General features: G+C 34.0%; 1 protein-coding gene across 1 annotated transcript in view; it reads right to left on the reverse strand.

Moving 5' to 3' along the window:
* The window catches only part of Man1a2 (mannosidase alpha class 1A member 2), a 137520-nt gene that overhangs the window by 42006 nt on the left and 72664 nt on the right, over positions 1–22850 (reverse strand). The window contains exons 7-8 of the mRNA XM_076862825.1: positions 20658–20781; positions 17881–17974 (exon numbers count right to left, since the gene is read on the reverse strand). Coding sequence (XP_076718940.1) covers positions 17881–17974; positions 20658–20781 — 218 coding nt within the window. The remainder of the gene's footprint in view (positions 1–17880; positions 17975–20657; positions 20782–22850) is intronic.

Below are 22850 nucleotides of genomic sequence, written 5' to 3' on the forward strand. Positions count from 1 at the left end.
GGCTTCCAGCCAAGGTGGAAAACATGACAGATACATTTTAAAAACTTGCAGTTTGGCCTAAAAAGTGTGTAAAACTGAGGCCAAGGATGGTATGATTGTTGAAATGATTATGGGCACTAAACAGGTGTTAAGTATTTTGCACAGAGGACAACAGGAAAGATGCCTTGAGAGTGTCTCAGGAACTGGCAAGACCACACTCATTGCAGCCTAAAAGATAAACCTGTAAAAAAATTTCTTTCTTTTTTTTTGGTGCTGGGAATTGAACCTATCAGTGTTTAAGTACTGAGCCACAACCCTAGCCCCTTGTATTTACTTATTTATTTAGATAGAGTCTTGCCAAGTTGCTTAGGTTGGTGTTGAATTTGTAATCCTTCTGCCTTACCCTTCCAAGTTGCTGGGATTACAGGCATGTGCCACTATGCCCAATGTAAAAATTCTTTGAGAAGAAACAGTGAAGGAACCCTGCTTGTACAGAGGGTCTAGCAAGTTGTTTTGTCATCCCAGCTGCATCTTCCACATGATGCTACTGAGTTGGGGTAGAAATGCAGGATGCTACATTAGTAGGGTTCATGAAGGCTTTCATCAATAAGGAAGGCCTGGGAGGCCAGGAAAAGTGTAGTAGGGTTGGAATCCCTGCAGGCCACCCCTGAGAGGACAATGTGTGAAGCTGTGAAGGTGAAGTCTAAGCTGGAATGGGGACCTCAGGAATTAAGAGATGATAGTAATATGGACTCTCTACTTAGGAAAGCTGCTGGCTGCAGAGGAAAGTCAAGCTAACACTGCAACTGACAAGGCCAAAAGGGAGGGATGCCTAAGTTATTTTGGAGAAAACACCTTGCCACATTGTGTCTTTGATGCCAGAGGTGGAGCTATGAAAAATGTTTGCCACATTGGGTTTAGGTCTTGCTTTGGTCTCATTTCTTCTTCCTATGTCTCATATACTACATATGTATAACCTGATTTTAATTTATAGGGGCTCACAGTCAAGAGTTTGCCTTGAGCTTCAGAGGAGACTTTGAACTTGGACTTTTGGGTAACACTGGAACACTTAAGACTACGAGAACTCTTGGATGCATTTTTTATTGTAAGATGAACGTGAGATTTTGGGGAACAGGAACAGAATATTATGGTTTGAGTATGATGACTCCCTCAAAAGCTCCTGTATTAACACAGGAATATTTGGAGGTGAAATGATTAGATTATAACGGTTGTCCATCTAGTTTAATGGACTGACTGGGTGTTAACTATAGGCAGATGCAGCATGGCTTGAGGAGGTACATCACTGGAGGTATGTAATCCATCACTGGAAGGATTCATCTTTCCTGCAGCCCCTTCACCTCTCTCTCTGTTTTCCAGCAGCCATGAAAAGAGCAATTTTCCTGTATTGCTGCCATTGTGCCATGTGTTCTGCCTCACCATGGGCCTAAAACTACGGAATCAGTTGACCAGGGACTAAACCTCTGAAACTGTGGGTCCACTTTTCTTCCTCTAATTTGATCTTGTCAGGTATTTTTGATCACAACAACATAAAGGTGACCAACACATTAACAAACAAAGAAAGAGGCAGAAACAGCATGTAACAAAATTTGACAATCACGCCTGATCAAACAAACAGATACATCCCACAGCTACCATCATACTTAATGATGAAAGACTGGATGCTTTCTTCCAAAGGTCAGGAACAAGACAAGAATATTCACTTTCACCACTTTTCTTCAACATTAGTATCCATATTGGAAATAAAGAAGTAAAGCTGTCTTTATTTAGATATAACATGATCATGCATGTAGAAAATTTAGTAGAATTTACAAAACAGCTACTATAATAAGTTCAGCAAGTTGCAGATAAAAGCTTACTATATTAAGATCAATTTATTTCTATAAATTAGCTACAAAATATTTAAATGTAAAATCACTTATAAGAGCATAAAATATAGCGTATTTACAGAGAAATCTGACAAAACATATAAGACCTGTGCCTTTAAAGGTACACAATATTTTTGAGGAATTATAAAGAAATACCAAATAATGTAGAGATAGATATACTTTGCTTGTGGACTGGAAGAATTAGTAGTTATGAACATGTCAATTCTCCCCGAACTGACCTATCTATTCAATACAATCACACACACACACACACACACACCAAAAAAAAAAAAAAAAAAAAAAAAATTCCCAGAAGACTTCTACAGACTGGCAAGGTGAATCTGAAATTAATATGGAAGGGCTGGGAATGTGGCTCAGTGGTAGAGCACTTGCCTGACATGAGTAAAGCCCTGGGTCCAACCCCAAGTACTATAAATAATGATGATGATAAGAAAAATAAATAATAAAATAAAACAAACATAAAAATTCAAAGAGCCTAGGTAGCAAAAACAATTTTAAAAACAAGAAAATTAGAGGTTGGTTCACTACGTCAACCACTGCATTATTTTAAGACTTACAATAAAGCTATACTAATTAAACCACTATGGCACTGGCATAGTAAAACAAATCAACAGAATAGAATAGAACCCTAAAATATACCCATACCTATAGATACAAGTGATTTTTAACAAAGGTACAAAGGTAATACAGTGAAGAAAAGAAAGGCTATTCTAAAAATGGTATTGAAATAATTAGGTATACATACACAAAAATAAACTTTGAGTCTTATACAAAAATCAACTCAAAACGAATCACAGGCCAAAACATAAAATCTTTATCTATAAACTTTTAGAAGAAATCTTGTGAAGTTTACAAAGGGTTAGGCAAAGATTTCTTAGATATGACACCAAAAAACAAATTCATGAAAAATCAAATTATAAAAATGGACTTCAGGGACTGGGGATGTGGCTCAAGTGGTAGCGCGCTCGCCTGGCATGCGTGTGGCCCGGGTTCGATTCTCAGCACCACATACAAACAAAGATGTTGTGTCTGCCGATAACTAAAAAATAAATATCAAAAAATTCTCTCTCTCTCTCCTCTCTCACTCTCTGTTTAAAAAAAAAATGGACTTCATAATTAGATTATTTTGCTCTTCAGTGCTTTCATTAGGAGAATGAAAAGACAAGTCGTAGGCCGGGAGAAAATATTTGCCAAGAATATATCTAAAAAAGGACCTGTATCTAAAATATGTACTAAAATCTGAGAACTCAGCAATTAAGAAAATAAACAATCCATTATTTTAATGAACAACGGGCAAGAGATTTGATCAAACAATTCACCAAAGGAGGTAAATAAATGAAAAGTTGTTTAATATTATTAGTCATTTTGGAAGTGCTAATTAAAACTAGAATGAGTTGCCACTACATACATAAATGACTAAAATTAAAAGACTATTGGGAGTATGTAGAGGAACACTACTGAAGGAAATGCAAAATGACACACCCACTTTTGTGGGGAGCCATTCTCACACGTGACTGGGCGACTCCCGGTTTGGGTCTGAGGCGTTCTGGCTGTGTCGGAACTTTCCCAGCCCTCTCCTGATGAGAGAACCCGTCAGTGTGGGGGTGTGACTGACCACTGACCCCAGGGGCCCAATCACTGACCCTGACCTTGGAGTGCGGGCCCCCCCTTCAACCTTCATTGGATGGAATTCTCCCCTGAATTTCTTGTTCCCCAATAAAAGGCTACTCCCTGGCGTGCTCCCTCTCTCTCTCCTGCTAGCCCTGAGTAATCCCTGCTGCCCTACCGGGCGGTTAGACATCTGAGACCGGGTCTTAGAAAAAGGTAACTGAGTCTGTGTGTTTTATTTCGATCTCTGCTAGCTAACTTTTATGCCAAGAACCTCATTAATGAAACCATTGCGCTGGCCGCATGGTGGACACTTTGAAAAATAATTTGGCAGTTCCTTAAAAAGTTAAACATATACATCAACTATACTCCTAGGTACTTACTCAGGGAAGTGAGAACTTGTGACATTTTGTACATAAATGTTCACAGCAGCTATGGTTGTAACAGACCAAAAGAGGTGGGGAGGGTGGGTAGGAAAGCAAACGCAACTGTTGATCAACCAGTGTGCAGATAGATACAAACTGGTATTCTACACAAAAGAATTCTACTGAGAACCACTGATATACAACACGAATGAATCTCAAAATAATCATGCTGAATTACAGAAGCCACACAAAAAACAAATATAAAAAGCAGATGGATGGTTTCTTAGAGAGGGTGAAGAGGAGACTGATGAAGGGAACACAAAAGAATATGATAGGTACGTTCCTTATTTTGATTGTTGTGAGGTTCTCACAGGTATATACAGATTTCAAAATTTATCAAATAATACATTTTAACATATACACTTTATTGTATGTCAACTGTACATTGATAAAAACAATTTTTAATATAATAAACAAAATTCAAAAAGTTTTTGGAGTTAACCCAAACCTATTAGTAACCCAATAAGTTTAACTTATTTTAATTCAGTTTTTAAAATATCAACTCCCAAACTTTCAAAAATGCTGAACTAAAATTGCCCCCTAAATTGAAAATAGTCAAAAGAGAGTTGAGGAGATATAAAAGGTTTATACAGAAGAAGGCAAACAAAGAACAGGAAAGTAAACTGATCAAAATAAAAGAATTGTCAACAGATACTAGTGATCCAACTGGAATAGAAGCTATACATTTATTGTAATTTTTAATTGACAATTTTAATTAATGATTATCAACCGCAATGCTCAGTTGACTGCACATGAATAGGAAAAAAGTTGATGGGTGGGCTGATGCAAGTTTGGGAATTTGCTGAACAGAAGAAACAGAAGGATAAATGCACACAGTTTTTCTTATATTATTTAGGATCCTATGTAGTCTAGGCTGGTTAGGAAAGAAAACAACAGGTAATTCCTCTCATCCAAACATTTAAGACCTTTGCTCCATTTGTTCTTCTATTGTGTTCAACCAATAAAATACCAACTTTGTATCAAATGAGCCGTCAGTCTCCTCTAAGCCCAAAATTCACAATTTTCACCATCAACAAGAACCTCAACAGTGCCTATCACCTTTTCTATGATGTCTTAATTAGTGTTCCTTTTTCCCATTAACTAAAGCAAGTATTTGAAATCTATTCTTCAAAGTCCCCTCTACTTCATAGAGAAAATACAGACCACTTGGTGGGAGAAGGGGCAAAATCCTCACATCTTTTAATTTTCTATATCCCTACCTGTCAATTTATCTGTTTCCTTTGCTTGTTATAGAGGGAGAAATGTCTGTTTTCCATGGTATATAATCCTGGCTCTGGACCTTATCTCCTACAGCTTCCCTCTCAGAGTCATCTCCTTCTTAGTTTATTTCTAACATTTATCATTCAATTGAACTGACCTCTTGGCATTTGAATGCTTATTAATAAATCCTAAAATAATTTAATAATCCTGTCTGGCTCTGTTATATTCTTTTAGTCTGACATCTACCAGGTGTTTAGTGAAAGGAAAGAGGAAGAACTATAGATGATACCTAGATTTCTAACTAGAGCAAATGAGTGAACAAGTGGTGCTTTTCACTGAACCTGGGAATACTGGAGGGGGAAAATGGCTTGGAGTGGAAGGCATCTGAATTTGGGGCATGTTAAATGTGAAGTGCTAGTGGACATCTACATGGACATGACAAACAAGCAGTCAGATATGTGGTGATCCAGATAAGAGCTAATTTGGGGGTATTCATTTGATAGTTATCAATATATAAAATGGAATGGAGCCAAGGGAGTTTACTAAGAGAACACACAGAGTGATCAATGGACATAAATAGTATTTTAGAAAATATTAAAAATTCAAGAATAAGTTGAGGGGGGAGCACAAGAGACACTGAGAATAGGTCAGCATACAAGCAAAAGGATGAGGAGAGAGTGGTGTTACAAAAGTCACGGGAGGTAAGACAGGGCAGTAAGTAAGAGCTTGAGCTCTGCAGCCAGATTGCCTAAGTCTGAACCCTAGGGCTCTGCTGCTACTTGCTAGCAGTATAACTTTATACAAACTACTTTTTTTTATTTCATTTTCCCCATACATATAAAGGGAATAAAAACTAGTACCTATCTCATAAGGCTATATATTAACTTGCAAATCCAACAAATCAGTAAGTGTAAAGCACTTAGAAATATGACATGTATATAAAAACATGATACAAAAGTTAGTAAGTAGGTAAAAGGTAACATTTTTACAAGATGAGGATATACAATCAACAAATATACGAAAAAATGTTCATCATCTCTAGCAATTAGAGAAATGCAAATCAAAACTACTCTAAGATTTCATCTCACTCCTGTCAGAATGGCAGCTAGTATGAAGACAAACAACAGTAAGTGTTGGCAAGGATGAGGAGAAAAAGGCATACATTGCTGGTGGGAGTGCAAACTGGTGCAGCCAATATGGAAAGCAGTATGGAGATTCCTTGGAAAACTTGGAATGGAAACACCATTTGATCCAGTTATTCCTTTCCTCGGTCTATACCCAATGGACTTAAAAAACAACATACTTACAGGGACACAGCCACATCAATGTTTACAGCAGCACAATTCACAATAGCTAAACTGTGGAACCAACCTAGATGCCCTCCAATAGAGGAATGGATTTAAAAAAATGTGGCATATATACACAATGGAATATTACTCAGCAATAAAAGAGAATAAAATCATGGCATTTGCAGGTAAATGGATGGAGTTGGAAAAGAGAATGCTAAGTGAAATTAGCCAATTCAAAAAAAAAAAGAAAAAGAAAAAGAAAAAAACAAATGCTGAATGTTTTCTCTAAGAAGTCTGATTCATAGTGGGGTTGGAATGGGGAGCATGGGAGGAATAGACAAACTCTAGATAGGATAGAGGGGTGGAAGGGGAAGAGAGGGAGCAGGGGGTTAATAACGATGGTGAAATGTGATGAACATCATTATCCAAAGTACATGTATGAAGACACACACACACAAAAGAAAGACTCTTTAAAAATCACTTCATAAAGAAATAATGAAGCTGTACAACAACAACAACAACAAAAGATGAGAAGATGAGAGAATCACCGTCATTTAAAAATCTACAGATGGATCAATATATTTATCAAATGCCTTCAATGTGCTAGGCACTGTTCTAAGCACGTGGGATATAGCGTTGAACAAAACTGAGAAAACTGTCTGCCTTTAAGTGTCTTGTATTTTGCTATGAGAGATGAAAAACAAGCAAGATAAATAAAGTAATGAGTAAAATAAGTAGTGGTAGTAAAAAGTATGGAGAGATGCAAAACACATGTCCTGTCCAAGTCCGGCACAGGCGGTGGAAATGGGGTGGCTGAGAAATAAAAGCCAGAAAAAAATAGAAGGATGAAAAAACTATAGGACACAGAAAATAATTTCAAAAGCAGGGGCAGGATGGGCAAGTGACCAGACAGAGCTACTAAGAGATATCTTCCTAGCAGAAAGGAGATAAAGATCATGTGTATCGGGCAATCTATTGCAGAGGGAGAGCCATGGATAGTTTGCAATGCCAAACCTAAATCTCCCCGGCTACCATACGGAGAGAAGACCCTCACGTAAATCATGGATGGCTTCCTGCACACGTGGTTAGTAAGTATTACTGATACTAAGAAAAGCAAGCAATTATATAGTCATATGTAACAGATACTATTTTGAGGACTATATATATATATATATGTTAAAATACCTAATCTTCACAGTAACTTCATGAGGTATGTTCTATTATTATCCCATTGTACAGATAAGGATACTCAGGTACCAAGTATAATCTGCAGGTCACAAAGCTAAAATGTAGCAGATACAGGATTCACACCCCAGATATTCTGACTTTCGATTCTGTGTTCTTGGAAGGGACATATAAAGTATACATTTGAATATTTGGGGATCATAGTACTATAGATTTTTTAGATAAAGTGACCAGGAAAAACTTTCATTAACAAGTTAATTTTTAAGTAAAAAAAAAAATCTGAATAAAGAAAGCATGTGAATATCTCTAGGAAGATTATTCTAAGCAGAGGGAACAGAAGGTTTAATAGCTGTGTGGGAAAAATGTGCCTGTGGACTCAAGGGCTGAGAGTAGGCCAAGGCAGTTGGAACAGAATAAATAAGGGAGAAGAGATATAAAAGCTAGATCAAAAAGGGTTCATAAGGCCTTTGATTTCTACTCCAAATAAGATAGAAAGCCACTGAAGAATTATACAAAGTGACACAATGTGACTTCTATTGTTACAATTACTAGCTCCTGTTTTAAGAGTAGACTGGGGGTGAGGGGGGGTGGTTGGAAATAGGAAGACCAATTAGAATGCTGTTACAATAATCCAGGCAAGAGATGGTAACTGCCTCAGGATAGTGACAATTATATTCCAGGTATGTTACAAGGGCAAAAAGAATAGAATTTGCTGAGGAACTGGAGGTTGAGTATGACATAAAGGATGACACCAAGATACATGGCATAAGCAAGAATGGAGCTACCATTAACTGAAATGAGAAAGTCTGGAGGAATAACAAGTGATGAGGTGGAAAGAATTATAAAGAGCTCAGTTATATTAAGTTTGAGATGTCTATAAGATTTTAAGTAAAGATGTCCAATTGGATATCTGAGTACAAAAAGCAAGGACAAGGTGGGGACAGGAGTTCTAAATTTGAGATCTATCATGTTGTGTAATAGACAGCATTTAAAATCATGATACTAGGGCGAAGACAGAGAAGCGGACTAAGCTTTAAAGCATTCCAAGACAGTAGGAGTAAAGAAAAAAAATGTTAAGAAAACTGAAGGTAGTTAAAAAAGACAAAAAAGAAAAGCAAAACAATATGTTATTGTAGAAACCAAAAGTACTTCAAGAAAACTGAAATTGAGATGCTGATGAATTCAGAAAGATAAGACCTAAGAATTGACCCCACTATATTCAGCAACATGGAGAATCCTCGTGACTATGACCAGAAGAGTTGTGGTAAAATTCTTAATCATTAGATGACAATACATTATGTGTTTGTTTATTGTATGTTTCTTCTGTAGAACACAAGTTCTACAAAGGTATTAACCCATTAAGTCCCAAGTTTTCAATTCTGCAAACATAATATATACCCAAATATTATTCAATGTTATCATAAGTGGAATATTTGTTATTCTACTTAAGTTTTTATAGGTGTTCCACATCTGGAATGAATGAAAAAATGGGTTAATTTAAGGTCACTGTCTATTTGTTCATATCTATACACCCAGTATCTACAACAGTAGTTGTTAATTGGTAGTTCAGTAAGAATTTGTGCAATTAATGAATGCAAAATACTGTAAATGAGAGAAAACCTATCCTATAACTTTAGCACCAAAACAAAACTGATATTAATTTTTTAATGAATGCATTAGCCGGCTGCTATTATATCAAATATCTGAGACAATCAGCTTATAAAAAGAAAAGGCTTATTTTGGCTCACAATTTTGGAGATTTAAGTCCATTATTGTTCCATTGTCTTTGGACCTGTGAAGAGGCAGCAATCACAGCAGGGAATGTGTAATGGAGCAAGCTGCTTACCTCATGGTGGCCAGAAAACAAAAGAAGGAAAGAAAGATCACAAGAAATCCAAGTTCCACAAATTCCCTTTTGAGGGCACAGACTAATGATCTAAAACCTCCGACTGGACTGCTTCATAAAGACTTCTACTACCTTCCTACAGCATCAAGCTGAGAGCCAAGCCTTTAACACATAGCAAAAAAAAAAAAAAAAAAAGCCAAGATATACACCTATGTGTATGCTATCAGATAGTTTTCTGATAAGAGAACATAAATAAGGAGGAAGGTATTATAAATAGAAAAAGTGACAACTAAAATGAGGAAAATAATATTTTGAAAATATAACTGCTAAGACTTAGTGAAGGATGAATGGTAAAAAGAAGAGGATAAAAGTCTAGGATGGTTACCATTCTCACATATAACTACCTTGGATCCACATGCTTATTAGATAACTTTCTAGTAGACCTTCCTGCTTTAAGGTCTTTTGTTTTACTTAATTTATAGACAGTTTTGTCAGAATAAAAGTAATTGTTTCCTCGTTGGAGTTTTCTTAAAACCTGATTGTTTCTTGTCAAGTTTCTGAAAATGAAACCTGATGGTATGTGCCTTAACTATTTAACCTTTAACAGAGTATATATTCTCTAAGAAGGAAGAACGGAAATTGGAAAAGTAACAGTAATGAATCATATTAAAATTAACCTTATTATTAAGTAGTAGAGAGAATATTACATTTTCTTGTAAAAAATAATCAATTACCTCCACTCAAAATAAAATATACAACAACCAAAAAAATCTGTCAAGCAAGAATTCTGTTGATCTTGATTTAGAGACCATGTGAAATTACATTAACGTAAAAGAATGCTACTGAAGACCAAGAAGTCATTTCTCTTTCCTGTACAGTGTATTTCAACAAAGAAAATACTGATGATATTTATTCCTTGTAAACATTTGTATAGAAATAACTGCTTTTATCATGGGAACACAGTATCTGTTTGATAAGAATAGATCATTATTTTACTGTAGTTTATACAATGGTGGGGAAAGTTTATATAAGTAAGGTATAGAGTAGACCAGGCCCATTCTAATAATGTTAAAACAGTAGAAGAGGGCTGGGCTTGTGACTCAAGCGGTAGTGCGTGTGGCCCGGGTTCGATCCTCAGCACCACATACCAACAAAGATGTTGTGTCCACTGAAAACTAAAAAATAAATAAATATTAAAATTCTCTCTCTCTCTCTTAAAAAAAAAAAAAAAAACAGTAGAAGAACCCAATCACTCCAAAGGATTACCTATACATAATCTAATGCTGTATTTATAATTTCTTATACCAACTCCTTAAATGATAGAAACTGCTTGATTAGAAGGCTACTAATTCAACAGTAATTTTACCTCTAATACCTTCACTGAGATATGCTTTCGTGGAATCCACATATTTTTATCATTTCACATATCCACTCTCTCTACATATTTAAACCAGGAAAGACCAAGAACAGAATCAACCAAATTCTTCCATAGTAAATTACTGCCCTATTTGTATCATTCTTATGTTATGTTCATAACATAATAACTTTTATTTTAAAAAATAGGGAATTGTTACTGAACAGTGCAAAAACGAAAAGATACAGTTTTATTTACTAAATTTACATTTAAATAAATGTGATAGAGACTGAATGAAGAAAAAATATTTAGATCAGGAAATAACAGTATAAAATGATAATTTGTAACTCAATGGTTAGGAAGGTGTAAGAAGTATCAAGAGCTAATCTTTGTAGTCAGGAGGTGTCTCTTTAAAGGTATAAATAGAAGTAGAAAAACAGGCAAAACAGCCCTGACACAACACATTTATAAGTAAGAGTCATTAAGATAATGGTGTGTGTGGGGGGCTTTCTTTCTTTCTTTTTTGTATCTTCGTTTCAGGCATCTATTCTTAGATATATTGTAGACCTAAGAAAGGATTAACAAATGAGTAGAAAAGAAAACAATATATGAAGAGAATTTTAAATAAAAATGAATAAAGGAGAAAAGGGCAGGGGAAAGTCAAGTTTTAGCATTATGGGTAGGGGAAAATGTTTTCTGTAACTCTTAATAATTGTTAGGGTTGACAGACTTAGTGGTAACTTATTTAGTTTACAAAACTTAGTCTCAGTCCCTCCTCCTTCCTGACAAGTTCACTCAAGCACTTCTAGGAATTGGTCTGGGAGAAGATTGTATGTAGAAGCCTGAAAGCCAAGATAACTATAGAGTTTATCACCCAGCAGCCTGATGTTCTTATTTGAACCACTGAACCGTGACTACCTACATGTCAAGTCTGATTTCACTCCAAGGTCCTTTTATTTTCACAAATTGATAAGGTATTTTAAAGCACTCCTAAATATCAATAATTCACTTCTATTTCAGCATGTCATGCAGTTAATGATGGAAAGATTCTAACAGAAGCTACTTTTTGAAATATTCATATAGGAAATTTTAGAATAAAAGCTAATATTAAAGCATTTTCAAATATATTACCTTACAAATATGATCCGCATGATCATCCTTCTAAAAACTTTCAGTCAAAAGAAGAAACAGAGGCGTAGAGAAGTTCAATATTTTATCTAATTTAGTAATCAGGAAAGCCAGGATTAGTCTTCTAACTCCAAATAATATACCCATTCTTATTTTTCCACAATTTTAAACTTGGGAGAAAAAAATATTAGTGAATTATAACAACTAATTCTTTATATTTTCTTCACTTTAACCATCAACTGGCATAGGTTAAGCATTGTACTTAGGAAACTTGTGGGGGAAAAGAACCAAAGTAAAAAAGAAAAAGAACTTTGCCTTTAACTCTAGGTTCCTTACTATATTCTTTTATATCTGTTGCCAAGTACTTTTCCTGAAGGTAATTACTGGTAATTACTCTCTGTGATTGCTATGTGCATGTCAGACATTATCATTACTCTAATTATAATACAGTTAGCCAATGCTGAATTGTTAAATTTCAGTTCAATTTAATGTTTGTTTTGCAGTCTATTTATAGATATGACAGATGTATACTGCTCAAAGATAATAATGGAATTTGATATACTTTTCAGAAGCTGATATAAAATATACAAAAACATTAAAAAGGACAAATTGGACAATTTAGTAAGGACTGCAGCTGCTAAAGCAATATCAGGGCAGCTCCCTAGGATTTTAAAAACCTTTGCCAAAATAGCCAATGAATAGCTCTTTCTATAACATTTTCAAAATTAATAACTGCTGAAAGTGAACACATCGAAAAGTAATTTGAATTTAGTTTGTAGGGAAAAATAAGGAACATGAGTTATCCTTTCTGATTGGAATTTTTATTGTAAATTATACATAAAAGTTGGAATTTTAACTATTTTTAAGTGTATCTTTGGGTGGCATCAGTTACATTCATAGTGATGTATAACCATAACCACTACATATTTCCAAAACTGTTCTATGACCAGAGAGAGGAACTCTGTAGTAGTAACTCTCTATTCCTCTCTCTCTCAAGCCTCTGCTAGGCTCTATGAATGTGACTACTCTAGATATGTGACAGTAGAATCATACAATATTTGTCTTTTTATGGCTATTTTCAAGGTTTATTTATGTTCTGACATGATTCAGAGTTTCGTTCCTTTTAATAGTTAAGTAATATTCCACTATGTATATAATTTTTAATCCATTCACTATTGGATACCTGGGCTATGGTATCAGTCCATTTTTCTGCTGCTGTAACAAAATACCTGAAGCTAGGTACTTATGAAGAAAAAAGGTTTATTTAGCTTACAGTTTTGGAGATTCAGGATCAACATGCCAACACTTTTTCTAGTGAGGGACTTCTGGCTATAACACAACATGGTAGAGAACAAGGATAACCGGCCATATGCAGAAAGAACCAAGCATGTGGAATAGCTTTGCTTTACAACAATCCACAAGAACTTACTCACTCCACAAGACCAATAAGAATCCCCTTTGAGGGCACAACCCTCCAATTACCTTGATCTAGCCCCTTACCTCATAAAGGTTCCAAAACCTCAATAAAACCCTCAGTACCAAGTTTCTAGTACATAAACCTCTAGGGGGACAAACCACATTCAGACCACCACAAACTGTTTTCACCTCTTAGCTATTGTGAATAATGTCGCTATGGATATTAGCTCAGCAGTATCTGTTTGAATCTTTGTTTTCAAATCACTTGAATATATATGTAGAAATTGAATTGCATTCACGTGGTAATTCTATGTTTAACTTTTTGAGGAACTGCCAAATAATTTTCACAAGTGGCTACAACACGTCACACAACACATTTCCCACCAGCAACGACAAGGGTTCCAATTTTTTCACATCTTTCCCAGTACGTATATTCTCTTCTTTGGATTATAGCCATCTGGGTAGATGTAAAGTGGTACACTGTGGTTTTGATTTGCATTTTCCTAATAATTAATAATATTAACCATTTTTTCATGAACTTATTTTCCATTTGCATATGTACTTTGAAGAAATGACTTTCCAAGTTCTTTGTCTATTTTTCGATGGTATCATCATATTCCTGTTTAGTTGTAGGGCTTCTTTATATATTCATATATATATATATATATATATATATATATATATATATATATATATATATTTTACGTGTTCCCTCATCAAATACACAATTTTCAAATATTCTCATTCTGTGAGTGGTCTCTCATGATTGTATCATTTGGTGCACAAAAGTTCTTAAATATAATAAAATCTAATCTATCTTTTAAAAAAACTATTGTTATCTGTTTGTCATAATAAAGAGTCCACTGATAAATCAAAAGAAATGAAGATTTGCCACTAAGAATTCTAAGAGATTTAAAGTTTGAGCTCTTAAATTTTGGGTTTTTAAAATCTATTTTGAGATAATTTTTGTAAGTGGCATAAGGTAAGGGTTCAACTTCATTCTTTTTCATGTTTTCTCAACAATGCTGAAGGAAAAAAGTTATCTTTTCAATAATTGAGATGCTAATTTATACTATACTGTTGTTCATTTAAAGGCTGGCAATTCTCAAACTGTAATTTATTTTTTCCAGTATCTTAATTTTTTTTGTGAATAAAGGCATCCTGGTTTTTATTTTAAAATATTTTTAACCCTACTTCAAAAGTAATTAATGTTTACTATCAAATTTGGATAACTAGGCAAACAAAAAGGAGAAAATAAAAACAAACATTCAGAAGAAATAGAACATTCTGCTTTCTATTATTAAAGTAATTCTTTTCTCTCTTTCTAAATGTCTTTCTAGATTTGTTATATTTATCCATGTCAAGTATACTACAAATTTTAATATCTGTGTATATGAAGGAACCAAAATTTTTATTTAACCAAACATATTAAAGTCTCTAAATAAAATAAAAAATAGGTCTGGGGATGTGGTTCAGTGATTCAGTGCCCCAGAGATCGATCCTGAATAACCTGCCCCCACCCCCGCCAAAAAAAAGAATGTTAAAAAAAAATACCATAATGTCCAATGGCAGTGCATTAGGCACAAAAAGCTATTTAAATTTAAATTAATTGAAAGTAAATACAATAAAAAATAAAGTTCCAAACAGTACTCACAAGATAGCAAGTGCTTATAACCCTGTCTGGCTAGTGACTATTATATGGGTCAAAAGAAACACAGAACACTTTGCTCATCATAGAAAATTCTGTTGGACAAAAACTGTTTTAAAATGTTTAAAATTGTCACTATTATAAATAACTCCTGAGTTAGTTAAAGTAAATAAACGTTAATGTATAGATGTTAAAGCTGCATTGATTTGCTTACGGGCATGGTGAAATAGAAGAGACAAAGATCTCTGGGGACCAGTCCAGAGATGCTACAAGTATTACAGGCTTTGTAAATACTAGTGTAGAAGCAGTAGTCTGTACAGAAACAGATGTTGTCACATTACATTATTTCCAACTACTACTTATTTTTACTAACACTATTCTTGGGATTAAATATGAATATTTGCTTATTGTCCATTTGTGTTTGTTTTTATGAATTAATTTTTCTTTGCTTATGATCCTCTAAAAGTTTTTAATAAAGAAAGGATATGAATACTTTGTTTTCCAAATATGTTTAAATATTTCTTTAGTTCATAACTTGCCTTTTGTTATGAAATGTAGGTTAACATTTATATATTGTAAAATAGACACCTTTGTTTCTGCTTTAAGTGATATGCTTAGAAAGTTTTCCTGGTTGTATGTTCAACCATTTTTTTGTTTGTTTGTTTCATTTTATACATTTAAATAGTTATGCTACATAGAATATATACTGGCATATGGTATAAGGCAGAAACTAGTCATATTTTTCCCCAACGTTAGAATATTTCCAATCTCAATACAATTCTAAGGGATAAAAACTTGACAACAAAATCTACCAAGTAGATACCAAGTAGAGATCCAATCCAATCTAATCACTTTTATGTGAGAACACAAAAACTGCATTTTTTCTTTCATTTATTTATTATTTAATTATTTACTGAAGTACTGGGAATTGAATCCAGGGGCTCTATCACTGAGTTACATCCCCAGTCCTTTTTATTTATTTAATTTTTATTTATTCTAATTTGTTATATATGACAGCAGAATGAGATTCAATTTATATTACACATATAGACCACGAATTTTCATGTCTCTGGTTGTACACAAAGTACAGTCACATCACTGGTGCCTTTGCTTTTTCGTCACTCCTTTTTATTTTTTATTTTGAGACCTGAAATTTGTGATTCTCCTTTCTTATCCTCCCAAACAGCTGGGATCACAGGTGTGTGCCACTTTTATATTTTAGAAAAAGACTGCACTCTTATATTTAGAAATGTGGCTTTTAAGATTTTGCTTTCTCAGATAATATAATTTCCATTCAGCCCAGGAATTAGACCTTATTTTCAAAATGAAGAGAAAAGTGAGCTATATGTAAAGAATTTTTGGATAGAGAAAAAGTATGTAAGAAGTACCAAAAAATTATAATTCCAGCAACTTAGGATATTGAAGCAGGAAGATCCCAAGTTTGATACCAGTCTCAGTAATCTAGGATCCTGTCTCAAAACAAAAAAATAAAAAGGGCTTGGGGTATAGGTCTATGGTAGAGCGCCCCACGTTCAATCCTCAGTTATAACAACAATAAAGAAGTAGTACCAAAAAAGTGAGATATAGTCTCTGAAAGACCTATATGGACCAATCTTCCTGTCTTTCACAAAATCACAATAAACTCCTAAAAAGGAGCCTAAAAGACAATTCTGAGGCAAAAGTTTTCCCACTCTTTACACTCATATTGGCAAAGTTTTTCATTAGCAAATTTACAAGTGTTTCAATACATAAAATTTAATAATGATTACTATGATTGTTATTTTTGACTCTTATTACTTCAATATGATTTTATTAGTCTCAAAAATAACTCAAATGTTTTATTAGGAGTGAAGTTGCAACTTCTATGGTTTTAGTTTTAAAATAGACTCTTTTTAAAGAGAACAACATTGGTAAATCCATAATTGTTAACATTCCTTAAGTTCCACAATTCCACATGAACATTCATTATTTATTATTTTTTAAAAATCAGTTCCTGCCCAGGGCCATGGTGCATGACTGTAATCCCAGTGGCTCTGGAGGCTGAGGTAGGAGGATCACAAGTTCAAAGCCAGCTTCAGCAAAAGTGAGGCACTAAGCAACTCTGTGAGACCCTGTCTCTAAATAAAATACAAAATAGGACGTGGCTCAGTGATCGAGTGCCCCTGAGTTCAATCCATGGTACCCCACCTCCTTCCAAAAAAATTAGTTCCTTTAAAGAAATATTCTAAAGCTCTAATAATAAAAATCAACACCACCCAAAACAAACATGAAACTCTCAGGCAGAGGAATCACTTCTATCACAGTTTCACATTAACAACTGGTATATTCCTCTACTGCAATATTTATCATTATCATATCGTATTCCAACTACTTCTAAGTGTATTCTGCTAAGGCTGAGAGCTCCCTAAATTCATGTCAAGCCCAGTAATATTCTTTCCCCACCTTTAGTTACATCCAAAAACTTGACACAGAGCTCAGTAAATTACGGATGTCATGATATCTTTTCCTTAAATTACACACTGTTTGTCCAAGAGCAACTGGTTTAACTTATTTGTGTTTCAAAATCCTTTCAAGCACTGCTCAAAGATGTGCTAATAGTATGACCCTTCAAACTGCCACACAGTATTTTAGCAAAGTACTTAAAATACAGGAATTAAAATATTTTTGTGGGACAGGTTATTAATGTTTGCATTTTACGAGAAGAAAACAAGCTTTGTGATTAGAAACTCATCAGAGTTAGCAGCACTAATAGGTCACAGAGTTAGACATGAACTGAGGGTTCTAATTCTCACAGTGTACCTTTCACTACATCAAGCATGAGTTTTCAGACAATTAACCTCTTAACAAAATATCAGTCATACTAGAAATACTTACACTGACCCCAGCGCCCTGTTCTTGGGTTCAAATAATTTGGATAAAGGCCATTTGGACGATCCATTTGCTGAAGCAGTTTCCGAATATGCATGACCTAAGCAAAATAATTTAAAATTAAGAATGTAATGAACAAAAATAAAGGTTATCAAGGTTTGGTATTAGTCTAGTCTTTGTTTTCTTTCTTTCTTTTTCTTTTTTTTTTTTCTGTCACTTAAGAACCTATAACCCACTCCCTGCTTTTTGTGTGTGTGATGGTCAGGAAAGCCTGCTATTTCTTAAATGACTCATTATTCTTACAAGATTGTTATTTTAAAAATCAAGCAATAATAAAAGCGATACAAAGAAAAGCAGCTCAGATAGAAATAATTTTTAAGTATATAATTATTTACTTATATACATATATATATACACATATATACACACACACACATATATATGTATGTACACACACACACACACACACACACACACACACACACACTGATGTATATATATAAGTGGTATCGGAATATAACCCTGGGTCCCTTGTATGCTATGGAATTGCTCTACTGCTGAACTACACATTGTCAGCCCTGTGATATACCATTTTAAATTTCTACATTCTACTATCCAGAAACAGACATCAGAAACATTGTTGATAAATATCATTCCAGACATATTTAATATGTACATATTTAACATGAGAACATTAATAATTTCATAAGAATGGAGGCAAAAACATTAGACAGTATTACATTAATTTAAATTTAATGAATTAAAAAAACAACAATGAAGTAAAACCAAATGGTTTAACTTTAAATACTGGCCCCATAGTACATATCCCTAAATTCCTAAAATTCCAATTCCTAAGGGATCTCCAAGAGGTTAAGGGGGAAATTAAATCACAAAATATATTAAAAGGCTGGAGATTCTCCAGGGATTTATTTTTATTTATTTCTAGATTGGTTGGATTTTATAAGTGCTTTGGCTGGGGGAGTGTTTAAACAATACAGCAGTAAAGGTGCTTTATTTCTAGTATTCTTTATTTGAGAATATTATGTATATATTTTATGGGTACCTGGCTGGTATTAATTATTTCTAACTGGTTGGGAAAACATTCTATTTTTCACAGGACCTTGTACATATTTGCTTTTTCTGGATTTGGGCATAATTCTAATCCTTTCTCTGCAAGGTCTTCCATCATTTCTTATTTGGCTGAATGTCATCAACAAATAGCTTTAGGAATAGGTTCAAAAACGCGTCTATATTTCCTGTGTCCTTTCATATTTGAGAGCACCGTTATGTATAATAATTTCAATCTGAATAATTCCATGAACCAGTTTTAGATAGTTCTGAAGGATATTATTTAACATGAGAAAACTAGCAACTTTTTTATCTGAAAATTATGTATAATATTGAATTATCTTGGACTCTTTTCCCTATCATTTCCTTTCTTTTTAATTTCTATACATTAACTTTTCTCAATTTTGACTTCTTTTTTTTTTTCTTTGCTATATTTTGAACCCTGTCTTTCTTTGCATTGCTTCCATTTTGGCCTTCATTTTGGTAATAATTCTATCTTATACTTTGTTACTGATATCACATCATATCTTCTCTGAGCACTTGTAACTACATATTCTGTTCTAAACAGATGAGGTCTTATACTCTTTGCTATGGTAATGTTTGCTCAGAATTTTCGACTGCTATTCTCTGATAAATATTTTTTGGCCAGTATTTTTCATGTGCATTTCATTCTTTTATTCTGGAAGATTTTTGTATAAATTCTGTACTTATTCTTTTTTGATGAACTACTCATTACTATTTTTCTTGACTCAGCTATTCACAAGAAAGCTTTCATATAAGACTAGATAAGAGTCCAGATGTAAATATCTTTTTATGCCCTTTGCTTTCCCCTAGTCAACAGTGATTTTCAATGCAGCACTCACTGCTCAGGACAGAATATCTGTCACGGATTCTCTTTTCTCACCCAAGTTTGCAGACACAAACATAGCTTGTCTGTAAAATTCTTTGTTATTTTTCTAGCTTCTCACACATTATTTGCAGTCCAAAGATGTATTAACCATCAGTCTGTGATCCTACTCTCACTTATTTAAGTCTTCTCCAATGCCATTTAATAAAGTATCAAACTTTACTTTTAGTTAGATTTATTTGTGGGAAACATACTTTTGTTCCTACCATCATAAGGCATCTTTTTATAAAATGACATTTTCTTGCCTTTTGTAGCTAGTTCAGAGACATATTGTTGACTTTTAATGTCAACATCAGTCTTTTATACAAAAAATAAACCCACATTAAGCTCTTGGTTTAGTCATTGAAAAAGACTGTTCAGGTTGAAGATACAGCTCTGTGGCAAAGTGCATAAACATGTGCAAAGCCCTGGGTTCAATCTATTTACCCTTCCTACCCCGCTCCCCAAAAAAGAACAATTTAGACTACCTTAATATAGTATATATCTATATAATAGATAACTATGTAATCTGTGAATAATCAGTATGTTCTTTCTTCCTTTTCAATTCTTAAACCTTTTGTTCACTTTTCTTATCTTACCTTGCTGGCTAGGAACTTCAGCACAATTGAAATGACAATAAATTTTTGTATTTTTAAAAACTTTTAAAATAATAATATTTTAAATGTTTTAAATCGAAAAGCTATGTTTAAGGTAAAAAGAAAAAATAATAATATCCAGAGCCCTGATAAACATATTAAGCACTAATCAAGTCTTTGAACAAATTTTAAAGAACTCTTTTATAACAAACAAAAAAGGAAAGAAAACTAACCTTTTTATAGTAAACCAGGTCCCCTGTCAAGTAGCTGAGGTGGACAAATTCCATATGTAGTGTACCAAATTCAGCCAGAATACTGCTACCTGCAGATGCCCAGCCCCAGTTTCGCCCTACTCCACTGAAGGAAAAGAAAAGATTGGGGGAAGGGGAACAACAACAATAACAACAAAAAATCTAATGAATACATGAATTTTAAATAAATCCCGTAAAAAGTATTATATCTAACAATAGTTAATTTGTATCTAAAACTTTGATGATTAAAAATTTTGTATAGGTAATACATCCACGTTTTAAAATTATAAAAAAGTATACATTAAATATATTTTATCTAGTCTCATCTCCTTTCACACTGTCAGGCTTCACAATAACTTTCACTACATATCAATTCAAATTTTCATGCATATATAAGCAATCTAAATATATATTCATATTTTCCTCTTTTCCTAGAACAAATATAGCCAACTATACTAACTCCTCTGTATCTTGCATTTTATTCTACAATGCACCTTCATGGTCCTTCTGTTATCACAGCTTTCTCCTCCTTGGTTTCTTTTTAATTGCACAGAATTCAATGATATTGTTGATTCTCTGTTGAAACATCCCATCCCAGGGCCATATAACCATGTGTGCATTTCAACTTGTCTCAAACTGTAAGTGTACAACTTGCATTTACGACAAGAGGACCAAAGGTATACAATGTCCTAAATGGTTAGAACATTATCATACCATAAAGAACTATCCTGCTCCATACTGATAGTGCTTGAGTAACGTCTATCACATTATATAAATAGATGTAATTTATTTAATCAATACCCTATTGATGGTCCCTAGAAATATTTCCAATATTTTATTAAGTTTATCATATAAACTTAAAGAAAATAAATATCCGTGTATTTCAGTTTTGTAGAAATAATCTCTAGGATATGTTCCTGCCCTTTTTTCCCAGCCTGCCCTATAATTTTTTATTTGAAACATTATCATATAAAAGAAAAATTATAGAATTTAGATGATGGTTTTTTTTGTTTTGGTTTTTTTTTTTTTTTTTTAGGAGTGGGGTGGTACCTGGGATTGAACTCAGGGGCACTCAACCACTGAGCCAGATCCCCAGTCCTATTTTGTATTTATTTAGAGGTGAGGTCTCACTGAATCGCTTAGCGCCTTGCTTTTGCTGAGGCTGGCTTTGAATTCAAAATCTTCCTGCTAGGATTCCTTGCATGTGCCACCATACCCAGCTTAGATGACATTGTCTTTTTAAAAGGTTAAATTTCTCCTGAAACGCAGTTTGAATACAGGCAGATTACCTTGGTTTCAAGCTTTATGGTAATCTGTTTCACATTTACCTCTACTTTTTATATAGTTGCCCTGAGATCTCAAGTTATCTTTACCAAGGTTTCTTCACCTTAGCAGATGTAAACACTAATCTCTGGGCTCCTCAGTATGGTATGACTATTAAACTCTTTCTTTAGTCATTTTGTCTTCTGCAATTTTCTGTTGTGATTCACTGAGTCTTGACAGTCATACATACACAGAGTTACCAATGACATGAGGAAAATTTCTAAGAAATTGTTTGAGTTTTTCTTAAGCCCTTCCTGTCTGAGAAAATGTCATCATGTCTCAGTCATTTTAGCAGTTACAAGACCTGACTTACATAATGGAATATTACTCAGCATTAAAAAAAGAATAAAATTATGGCATTTGCAGGTAAATGGATAGAATTGGAGAATATCATGCTAAGTGAAGCCAGCCAATCCCCAAAAAATCAAAGACCGAATGTTCTCTCTGATAAGTGGATGCTGATCCATAATGGGGGGAACATGGGAAAAATGGAAGAACTTTGATGGGGCAAAGGGGAAGCAGGGGAGGGGTGGGGAAGGGAAATGGGGGTAGGAAAGATGATGGAATGAGATGGACATCATTATCCTAGGTACATGTATGACTGCATATAAGGTGCAACGTTACATCGTGTACAACCATAGAAATGTAAAGTTGTACTGTAATTGTGTACAATGAATCCAAATGCATTCTGCTGCCATATACAAATAATAATAATAATAATAATAATAATAATAATAATAATAATAATAGACTATCAGTTTGAGTTTGGCCTCTACTGCCCTATTCCATTGACTGGAACAATCCCTTAGGAAAAAACGCCAGTATAGAGATGAACTTAAGATCATAGCCAAT

The sequence above is a fragment of the Callospermophilus lateralis genome, chromosome 7 (genome assembly GCF_048772815.1).
Source record: "Callospermophilus lateralis isolate mCalLat2 chromosome 7, mCalLat2.hap1, whole genome shotgun sequence".
In the NCBI taxonomy this organism is placed as follows: Eukaryota; Metazoa; Chordata; class Mammalia; order Rodentia; family Sciuridae; genus Callospermophilus; species Callospermophilus lateralis.